General features: G+C 33.7%; 1 protein-coding gene across 3 annotated transcripts in view; it reads right to left on the reverse strand.

Moving 5' to 3' along the window:
* LOC150085771 (small G protein signaling modulator 1-like) overlaps positions 1 to 12,096 on the reverse strand; it is a 744,108-nt gene that overhangs the window by 57,718 nt on the left and 674,294 nt on the right. For all 3 annotated transcript variants that reach the window (XM_090374245.1, XM_090374244.1, XM_090374243.1), the window contains exon 24: positions 742 to 909. In XM_090374245.1, coding sequence (XP_090230371.1) covers positions 742 to 909 — 168 coding nt within the window. The remainder of the gene's footprint in view (positions 1 to 741; positions 910 to 12,096) is intronic.

Consider the following 12,096-nt stretch of genomic DNA (forward strand, 5'->3'; position numbering starts at 1 on the left):
TGCTCAATATGGTAACTGATTCTATTCATTGTCAAAACAATTAGTTTTAAACTCCTTTGATATAGTGGTGGTGGTGCCATATTTAGTGTAAATTAGGTAAGGTGTGAAAATTATTTGTGGCAAACAATGGCACTCCAAAAATCATCACTGAGGTGGTGATCTTTGGAACAATTTTTTTTTTTTTTTTTTGCATAATTTCTCTTTTACATTAACCAAAAAACATACAGTGCAGCTTGGATAATTCGGAGCTGAAAGGGAATGAAAATTATATCACATTATCCAAACTTTGAATTAAATAGTTCTTTTTTCATAGAATAGGAAGCTCATAGAATATTCACAGAATAGTGCAGAAAAATAATTCAAAATAACCAATATTTCAAATTCAACAATTTCGAATTATCCAAGCTCTACTATACCAGCCAAATTTTATTGCATTTTCTTCATTAAACTGCACTCCAGACATCTCTAAACAGGATACTTGACTCTTGGAGTGTATATAATGAGGGCACCAGCCAATGATAATTTAAAAAAAAATAGCAAAGTTTGCCCTCCACTTTGTAAAAACTAAATTAATTATATTTCTTTTTTATTTTGCAAAATTATTATTTTTGTTCTTCTATTTACAGAAGTTTTATATATATTCTGTGAATCTAATAAAGATTTAATATCTGATGCAGATATTATATCTTTATTGAATCACACTTAATATCCTGATTTAATTAATTTTAATTAACTACTTACCATTAAAAAACTTAATGATATCTGTGAAATCCATATTGTTTTCTAAAATAATATCTCTGTAATATTCCACCATAGCAAGAGCAATGAAGAGAACAAAATGACTAGATGCAATATGTTTTGCTGCCCAAATTGTTTCCCAAACACTAAAAACATCATCGTATACCAGTTCTGAAATAAAAAAAAATAATAAAACATCAAAATTATTTACCAGGTACATAATGAGTTGCTGCCGCTCTACTCTGAGACTGATAGTGTCACTGATAATGACACAGTGGCAGCCGTTAAAAACGTCTTTACTGTAGGAATTCATTATGAAACTGGTACGGTAAAATAAAACATTATTAAACTGGTACAGTAGAATAAATAAAAAAAAGTATTGCTGCATTCTTTTTATTGAAAAAATAATTTCAGTACAATGAAATAATTCGTATAAAATATATTATAATAACACTAAGATTAATGGTCTATGGTAATTGAAATAAGATATATAATTTTGCCACTCAAATGATTTTAATTCCAGAGTGAATACTCCATCAATTGTCGTTCCGTTACATGTAGTATTTACTAAAGTATTTGACTTAATATCTAAATTGAAGACATCTTTCATAAATTTACAAAACTTTTTTCCACCCTCAGAATTTAATTCTAAATTGAAATCACCAGCGAGAACTATAGGTATACGATGATCCAGTGGCTCTTCCAATAATTTTGCATCTTCAATAGAATACAGCATCAAATTCTTGTTTATAAATTTTTGAATTATATCTAACGACATCCCTGGAGTGATGTATATGGCAACAATTAAAATAGATTCACTATTGAATTTGCACAAAGATCCACAAATGTCTCCAATTTCATCTGATACCGCTGTTGCATTGCTACTATTATGTCGTGCAAAGATATGTGGTGTACTGATGATAGCTGAACCTTCGCTGATATATCGTAACATCACCACTAAGAACATCCGACCTTTTAAATTGAGTCACACATTGGAGTGGTTTAAGTAATATATGTTCATCATTATCCAACCATGTTTCACTTAATATCAATATTTTGAATTGCTGTAAAATTGTGTCCGTTTCGATATCTTGAACACAGGCCGGTAAACTTTGTACGTTCATTGATATTATAGATATACCACTTTGTATGAAATCTTGTAGTTCATCCTGTAGAGACGTTAGCTTATTATTTTTCAAGCGATCTAGTTCAGCACGAAGTTCTATATTACTAGTAGCTTTGCCGTGGGGATTTGTAATATATAAACCTTGCAATGAAGTCACTCAAGATAACACCACGTATACAAGTTTCTGTTGATGATCTTTCTCATAATTATATACAACTTTGTCAAAGCTCCCTCCTTGAGATTTATGTGTAGTCAAAGCACAAGCACATACTAAAGGAAATTGTGTATGTCTACATGTTAATTTCCTGTTGTTCTTGAATGGAATTATAGTTGATCATTTTATAATAGGTATGGATTGACAAGGTAAATCACATATTGTTTATAACGAAATTGAAGGTTATGGCCTATTTTTGACTCAGGAAATTTTGTCCAAACTCATTTAACCGTTTCGTTGTCCTCAAATTCCGATCACACCATTTAATTCCATCGACCACATCTATATTTGTAATAATCATGTATGGTTTTCCTTTCAATAATGGTAGAATGTATGGAAGTGCTGCAGTTTGAGTCACTAACATTTTATGAATTTTATTTTGCATGCTTGCTAATCGTTCTTCTGAATGATATCCGTGGTATAAATTTTGGGCAACCACTTCATGGGTTTCATCTGCAACTAAAGCATTTGTATTATAGGCATTTACATCACTATTTCTTAAAAACAGTCGAATCCCTTGCGGACATAAATTAGTAGCATCTTCTTGGTGACAAATCTTGATTCTATAATTTTAAGTTCATCTGGTAATAACGCTTCTCCATTGCCTATTTTTGTAAGAATTTTATAAAATTTTATAATATTCATGAAATTGTATGCCATAATTCTGGAGCAATCAATTCTACAGCAATCTCTAATGACTTGTTTATAAATTCTTTCGATTCCAATATAGAGCGAGTAATGTTAGCTGTTATTCCTTCTGATTTAAATGCAATTTGCAAATTTTCTGTGGTATACATTCACATAATTTTCATTGCCATATATAGCAAATGTTGGGGAGTTACTCCACGATGATCAGATCTATGAATTTCACTCGATGCCATTATAAAGGGAGTAATTTTTAATCCATTTTTAAATTTTCGTGCATGTCCCAAATATATAGCTGGAAAAGAAAGTTCTTCTGCATCAAATATGAAACTTGTTGGAGATGATTTCTGACCAGGTGCTCTACATAAATATTTATCTTCAGACCATAATAATGTTTGTTGTTGAATTAACAATAGTTCATCATCAATGTTGACAGGTTCCACAATTTCATCTGAATGTTCCTGTTCACTATCATCATTTGTCCCCAAGAAATCGTCACTCACTTTTATGCCATAGAATTTATACAAAGGTGAATTTATCAAATACCATAACCATTATTTTCGTTATTTTCTTCTGCACACATCCTTGTAGATATGATGATTTATGTATGAGTCTTTGTTTTATAATAATCGTCATCTCATTCTTTAGGTAATTGATGAACCATTGTATTTACGTTAACTGGTACATTTATTACTTGTCCAATGATCCCATACTGTCCATGTACATAATGTAAATGACGAATTTCCATAAAGGGTAATCGTGGTGATATCAAATGCTCAGTTACAATATCCAGTGGAGACAAATGAGTAGGATACGTTGGATATATAAATCCATTTGACGTGGCCATAGTTGGTATCCGTCCCTTTTTTAATGAAGTATGACATGTATTACATGTCATGAAAGTACTCACTTCTCGTAAATGAAATTGATTTTGAAGTAATTCATATGAAGTTATTGGAAATGGTTTCAAATCTGATTGAAACCATAAATGATCACAAACATTACAACTTAATCCAAATGGGTTTTTGTACAGTAGTTTTTCAAACTCACTGTCAGCTTGTGTACACACAATAGCAGTGGTGTCCAACCTAAGGCGTGCGGAAAGCGAACTGTGTCAAACGACTGTGTCAAACAGGTACATGTGGTTCAGGGCAGTCATATGTATGCTAAATACAGTTATGTATTTTGATATAGCTTGTTCATTGCATTGAATTAATTACTAATCTGTATTGAATTAAAAAAAATCATTCTTAAAAATGTTCCAAAAGGGGAAAATCAATTTGGAGTGTCGTGTTTTTGATCCAAGGTGAACTGAAAACTATTTCTTCAGTGATTACCACGAAAGAGCAGTGTATTTGGTGTGCCAGGAGACTGTGTGAGTTTTTAAAGAATATGATTTAAAACGACACTGATTCCAATCATATATCTTATCATCAACATAAAGGAGTGCTGCGAAAACAAAGTGTCCAAAGTTACAAAATGAATTAAGAAAACAACAAAACATACTGAAAATGTATCAGTCAAGAAATTTATCTGATGTATGTGCCAGTTATCAAGTTGCACATTTGATCGCTTTTCATAGTAAACCATTCAATGATGGTGAATTTGTTAAGCATTGTTTGTTAAAAGTTGTGGAAGAAATTTGTCTGGAGAAACGAACAATGATACAAGACATTATTTGTCTCGACAAACAATTATGCGAAGAGTAGAAGATATTGAAAAGAATCTGTTCAAACAACTTTTGGAAAACATAAAACAAATGAAATATTTTAGTGTGGATGACAATCTGATGTAAATGACACAGACCACCTCCTCATCTTCATATATGGAATTAATGATAATTTTGCCAGTTGAAGATTTAGCTGATCTACAGAGTATGTGCGGAACAACTACAGGTGAAAATCTTTTTTGAAAATTTTTGCCAATCTATAGAAAAGTTAGGATTAAATATTAAAACTTTGGTAGGAGTCACAACTGGTGGTGCAAAAAATATGATTGGTAAAAACATTGGGCTTATGGGTAGAATAACCAAGAAAATGATAGATATCGGAGCTGAACTCTGATTGGAATTCACTGCATTGTGCAGCAAGAAGCTCTTTATGGGAAAGTATTGGATCTCCAACACGTTATGAAGTGGTTATTTCAATTGTAAATTTTACATGATCACATGGCCTTCATGTGGCTGTTGAAACATCAATGAATGTTTCAACACAGAAAAAGGGAAACCAATAAAACAACTATCAAATATGGAGTGGCTGTTTGATCTTGCAATTCATACATACATTTCTAGTCATTTAAATGTTCTTAATTCAAACTACAAGGGAAAGGAAAATTGGTGTGATTTGTTTGGTGACATCAAATCATTTCAGAATAAGTTATTATTTAAATCCCAGTTGAGCAAGATAATTTAGTTCATTTTGAATGTTGTACTGAGCTAAGAGAGAAACACATTTCCAAAGAATTGTTGCCTTTCTTGATTACAATTACTTTTGACAAGTTTGAAAGTCGATTTTCTGACATAAAATCCCATGAAAAAACATTGGTTTTTGTTTGAGTACCCGTTTACTTCTATGGCTGAAAACTACAATCCCAGATTGCAAATTATAATTATTGATCTTCAAGCCAAAATATGATTCAAAAATAAGTATATAGACTGCAAAAATAAACTATTTGAATTCTACAAGGCTTTCCCATCTGAAGATTTTCCACTAATAAAAGAAAATGCCATGAAAATGGCTACATTGTTCAGATCAACGTATGTTTGCAAGCAGATTTTTTTCACTCATAAATCAAATATTTAAAAAGAAACAGAATAACAGATGAGCATTTTTTTTTTATGAAAACCCCAAACACGAGAGGTATTAGAACCTATAGTACCATGCATGGGTTGGAGGTTGAGAAAACGAAAGAAGATATTTGTTGACATTAGACTTGAACTTCTGTAATTTTCAGGAAATACGTATGAAGGAAGGTTGTTCAAAAAAATTGCAGTTGAATGAATAAACGAGGAAGATGAAAAGTTGGTTCTGTGAGTTTGAAGTTGGACAGTAAATGGATGTTGGCTGGCGGTGGCACGTGTTTGGACTGTTTTGAAAGAGAGCAAAAATTATAGAAGCCAATTCAAAAGAACAGTGCCTGTGGAAGTATCTGCCTCATAGATGTTCTGTTTCTGCATGAAGCAGAAACAGAACATCTATGAGGCAGAGAGTGGAGTGACTCTGTTAGAGAGGAGTCATTAATTAACCTAACTGCCCTCTTCTGAATGGAATCTAGAAGCCTGAGAGAGGTTTGGGGGGGGGGTGCCCCAGTTCTGGGAACAATATTCCATGGTAGGGTGGATTTGCGATTTGTACAGAGTGAACAGCTGTTTGAAAGAAAATTAACACCAAGAGTGAAAGAGAAAACCAAGTTTTTTAGATGCAGAGATATGTGTAATGTGCTTGTGCCAAGAGAGATTAGAAGTCAGGGTATCCCCAAAGATAAGCATAGGAGTAGAAGAATCCTTTTTGTGAGATATAAGACAAGACTGAGTTTTAGAAGGATTGAAATCAAGTAAGTTGTCTTTGCCCCACTGGAGAATTATCTGGAGATCGGCATTTAAGGAATTGGTAGCGGATATTCGAGAAGTTGAAGATGATTGAACAGGGCAAGGTGTCTCAAAATGGAATGTGGAATGCAAAGTGCTATCATCAGCAAAACTATGGATAGGATTTCCAATCAATGAAAGAAGGTCATTAATATACAAGAGGAAAAGAATGGAAGGAAAGAACTGAACCTTGGGGGACGCCAGTAATAGTAGTGAAGTTAGAAGACAGAGAGCCAGCTACCATCACCCTCCATGAGCGGTTAGAGAGAAAACTGGATAACCAATTACAAAGAACAGTTGGCAAACCATAAGATGGAAGCTTGTTTAGAAGATCTTTATGCCAAAAATGATCGAAAGGCTTTGAGATGTCAAGAGCAAATGCTTGTGTTTCACTGAACTTTTCCATTGAATTTGTCCATAAATTGGCAAAATAGGCCAGAAGAATATCACCTGTGGATTGACACTGACGGAATCCATATTGGCGATTGTTGATCAGACAGAAGGTTTCTAGATAGTTTAAGAGTTGATGGTTAAATGATTTCTCCATTACTTTACTTTAGAAAGAATAGAAGTAATTGGATGGGAGAGATTTGTCAACCTTTTTAGGAACTGGCTGGATATGAGCAAATTTCCAAGCAGAAGGAAAAACACATTTGGAATAAGAAAGTGAATAAAAGGTGGCATAGAACAGGAGTAAGTTCAGGAGCGCAGGTTTTGAGACAAGTGGAGAAATATCATCAAGACCTGGAGCTCCATCGAGAAATACCATCAGGACAATCTTTATTATGCATTGAGATTGGCATCACAAATTTGCAACCAAATTTTGAACAATTATTTAAAAATATCCAGCCTCAATCATCTCATTAAATGTTAAGTTTTGTCCAGTAAATATTATTGTGTATTGTACTTAATAAAATTTTTGAATATTTCAATTTGAGATTTATCATTATATTTATTGAAAAGTAGTGATCCTTTTCAGATTGTAAATTTTCTAAAATGAGCATTTAAAAGGAAAAGTAAAGTATTTCAAACAGAAACAAAAGTGAAGTATTTAAAAAAAACAAACAAAAGTAAATTATATTTTTACAATTTTAATAAAATCTAAAAAGTAAATCGCTGACATAATCTGTTGCACATAAGTGCTGGGAATTTGCATTTTTATATATATAGCTTGAAAAGAAAAAATGAAAAAGAAAGAAAAAACGAAAAAGAAAAAAAAAAGAAAGAAAAAACGAAAAAGAAAAAAAAAAGAAAGAAAAAACAAAAAAAAAAAAAGAAAGAAAAAACAAAAAAAAGAAAGAAAACACGAAAAAAAAGCAAAAAAGAAAGAAAAAACGAAAAAAAAGCAAAAAAGAAAGAAAAAACGAAAAAAAAGCAAAAAAGAAAAAGAAAAAAAAGCAAAAAAGAAAAAGAAAAAACTTTTACGAGTAACAAGATAAGAAAATGTGACAATTTTTTCTGAATCACTCTGTGCGGCCTGCAAAACAAATCTAACTTTGAATACGGCCCCCATACAGGAAAAGGTTGGACACCACTGCACTATAGGGATGTAATCAGGAATCTCATTATTAGCCATTTCTAATTTCGTTTTTTTTTTTCATGCACGATATTTCTTCATTCGTTCTGCTGGAGTTTTAGATTCCTGATAAGTATCAGGCATAGTAGAACTCTATGGTTGACAAGTCTCAGGCATAGTAGAACTCTGCGGTTGAATTTCATTATTATTCAGAATAGTTTGAATTTCTAATTTCCTTTCTTCCTTTCATGATATTCCTTCATTATTTCAGCTTGAGTTTTTTTGGGTGCAGTTTGAGAACTCCCAGGCATAACAAAACACTCTTGTTAAATTTCATCTGGATTCATATTTCTGTCCAACTTCCCTTTCTTTCTTTCACAGTATTCCTTCAAACCCTGGGCTGTAGATTTTGGCACAGTCACTCGCATATTAATCATTATGCTGATATAACGGCATAACGGCGCCTCCGTAGCCAGGTGGGCAGGAGCAGCAGTGTGTAGCACATGTTTCTTGATTAGACTGGGGTTCGAGCCCGTGACCACCAAATACAGAGGATGCAGAAAGATCAGGGAATGACCACCGCATATCCCCGGAACAATATGGCCTCAGTTGCTAATGCTCCTAAAAACCAAACAATAACAACAACAACTGTATAACGTAGTGTGTCACTGCTCAAATGTACATGTTGCATCACTGCACTTGTTGCTCACAACTGAGTTTTCTTGGGTGCATGCTTGCATTGTACTTCTTGCGTCACTGCAGCAACAAGTACAACACATGCGCATCGGGTTGGACACGGAACAGGAACATAAAAACAGGAATTTCAGTTTGAAAGCAAGTGGCAGCTGTTTCCTACAAAGCGATAATATTATAAAAAGTGATAAAAAGGTATTAGTTCTGTTAGTTCCCACATTTAGAAGGGAGAGGTCATTGTCAGTAGGCATATGTTGCATGACACATCCCCTCTCATGCACTTCACTCATGGTTGACGAATGTGTTGTAGAAAGGTAAACTTTTTATCAATTACAAGCCCCAAAAATCTAGTCTCAGGTACTACTGGAATAGCATTTTGTCCAAGTCTTGGTTTAGGGTGCAGGTTGCGCTTTCAGTAAAAATGTATGCAAATAGTCTTTTGCAGGGAGAACCTGAAGCCATCATTCGATGCCCATGAGTTCACATGATTAATAAGAATATATTGCAGGATTTAGAGAATATGCCAAAATTGTCAATATTGAGGGCACTTTTTACTATTAGAGGAAATTATTCTGTGATGGAATTCACTTTGATGGCAAAAAGCATAAAACACTTAAAACTGATCCTTGGGATACTCCCTCCTCTTGGCAAAAAGGCTGGGAGAAGGTAGATCCTACACAAACTTGCAAGGAATGATGGGATAAAAAATTTCTAATAAAAACTATAGAGGTCTTTTAAAATTCCAAATCTCCAAGTTGTGTAATATGCTTTTACCATATTGAAGAAAATGGTCACCAGGTGTTCTCATTTTAAAAATACATCTCGCCTAATTAAACGGCCTAGAGTAGACCTGTTCCTTTGGAAGCCGCACTACCCTCTGGAGAGGAGGCCCATTTGCCTCTAAATACCATATAAGGAGGGCCTTCTCTCCAGGATTTTGTATAGGCAGCTAGTCAGAGTGATAGGACTGTAGTTTGTTGGGGATTTAGGATCTTTTCCAGGCTCAGGAAAGGCAAGTACAATTGCCTTATGCCAGAAATTCAGAAACTGCTCTTCTAAAAAATTCTATGGATGAGATCTCATCCAGCAGCACTTGTCTTGGTAAGAGTTAGAGCTGTTTTGTTTAGCTCTTATGTGGTGAATTTTGTGGCCCATTATAAGGATGAGAATCATTTAGATTTGAAGTTAATTGGCTGCTTTTTTTGTATTCCACTTTCAGGACCAGGAACTCTGGGGAGTAAAAAGATGTTGAAGAGATTGTATAAAAAGTCTTCCCAAGAACACTGGTTATTGCAGTTGGATCCGCAATAATGCATCCATTATAATACAAGACTGATGAAGGGTGTGATGTATATTTCCTCTTCATTTTTTTTTTTTTGTCCCAGACAGCTTTAGCAGTAGTTTACTGGGTAATGGTGGATGTAACACAGATCCATGATTCCTTTTGGCTCTAATGGTGAATATGGCATGTTTTGGCACATGCACATTTGAGGTGAAGAGTTCGCCATGGTGGGATATTGTTGAAATATCCCCCAAGCTTTGTTTTGTGCCTTTTTTGCTGCATACAGCATTCCATCAAGGTTCTGGACATGATGGAAACTGGGTAGATGTTTTTGGAATTGTAATTGCAACTGCATAATTGATAAGCTCTGGATTGACTGTAGTGATGTCAAACTCTGATTTTGAAAGGCATTCCAGTCAAGCCTGATCAATCTTCCACTATGATAACCTAAAAGGTAGACATGGCCTAAGGAGGCCACGTCTACTTTTTTATCCTGTTATCACAGGGAAGTGATAATTTCCATAGATATTCTCCTCCACCTCCCAAGTGAGGGAAGGAGAGAAGGGGAGCATATAGAAAGATCAATAGAAGAGAATGTAAAAAGATGCTAGTTCTGTTAGTTCCCACATTTAGAAGGGAGAGGTCATTGTCAGTGGGCATATGTTGTATGACATATGCCCACTTATGCCTTAGATTAACTGGCACTATCCCAGAGGATATTCCCCTAGCAGTGGTTGCACAGGACCTGTCAGGTACTCCAAAAGAAGATTTTTTTTATAATTTTTTAATTCAAGCTTAATGACTGAATTTTTTTTGCCTTCCTAATTATAGACCTAGTTTAATTCAAGTTGTTTTTGAAGGCAATATTTCATGATTTTCACAGAGTAATTAGTTGAAGGCAGCTGAGAGGTACCATGCAACCCTTTATGCAACTTTTTTTTGGAATGAGGCATGGTATCTCATAGGTCCTCTTGGGTATCTCAATTATGTTGAATGAATGCTGTTCAACATTACACAACAGTTCCAGCTTCTCACTTTCTAAATATAGCATGTCTCAACCTTGAGAGGAATATTTTATGGCTTTTCTTGTGATCTTCTTCCCCCCAATTTCTTTTTCATAATCATTCCATGAACTTTCTGCAACTTTAGTCATTATTTCCTCTAAATCTTTTGGCCTTTGAGCATCATTTTAATTCTAATTCATTATTCATAATCCTCAAGTTAATCTAGTCCCCAAATCTCAATCACTCTGAACTGCTTCAGGCAACCCCTACATTCCAAATTTCTGCTTACATATGTAAGATATACTCAGTAATATATATATGCAAATTTTTTTTTTAAAATTTCACTCTTAACAGTTTCTGAACTTAAAACTGGAAGAGGCTATTTCATGCTTATATTTTATGAATATGACTTCATTTTTACCCAAAATAATACTTTTTTGCTTTTAAAAACAACATATGTAAAAAACATAGCATTTTTTAAATATTTAATTTTTTTCAAATTAAAAATTAAAAAGTAACATACAATAAGTACTGCAGTGTAAAATGAAAAGACGAAATATGGGCATTGTGCAAGGAGAATTAAAAACTATCTCCATAAATAATAGACAAAATTGGGCACCTGTCAGTTACTCCATGACCTCCCCCATTGCAACTTTTTGTAACCAACTGCTGGGTTAATGCAAGCAAGACTTTCAATGAAGAAATATTATTTCATTACAAAAGGACAAGAAAAACTGTATAACAAGCATAATCATCAGGAATGGCAAATGGTCACAATGTCACCACACTTGTTATGCCCAGTCAATAGTTTAAAATAATGCAATTTACAAAGCTAAACAATAAAAAAAGAATACCAGATTTTATATTTCTGTAATTTATGGTTGTGCCATTTAGATGAGTAGAAAATTCTTCAATGGAAATGTAAGCTATTATAACAGACATTTCAGTCAAAATCACTCATCAAAATCAATTAGCTCCAAACTGAAGAAATTTCACATGGCTAAAAATAAGAAAATAAAAAAAAATATAGATATAGGAGAAAATAGAGGGCCAGACCATACATCAGAATAAGAAGTATGGGGTGCATTATTCATGAGATCAACTGAACTTTGTGTAATATATTTATCTTCAATATATATGCATATGCATGTTAAGATGATATGAATTAGGCACCGGGACAAAGTTTTGACTCAGGCAACACAAACGCTAGTGCCATTTCAGGGTGGGATCTATCCAGTTATATTAAATGAGGAAAAAAAGAGATAAGCAAATATTTAGTCATGATATGAGAG

Source organism: Mastigoproctus giganteus, chromosome 5 (assembly GCF_048544385.1).
Source record: "Mastigoproctus giganteus isolate SK-2022 chromosome 5, ASM4854438v1, whole genome shotgun sequence".
NCBI classification, from domain to species: Eukaryota; Metazoa; Arthropoda; class Arachnida; order Uropygi; family Thelyphonidae; genus Mastigoproctus; species Mastigoproctus giganteus.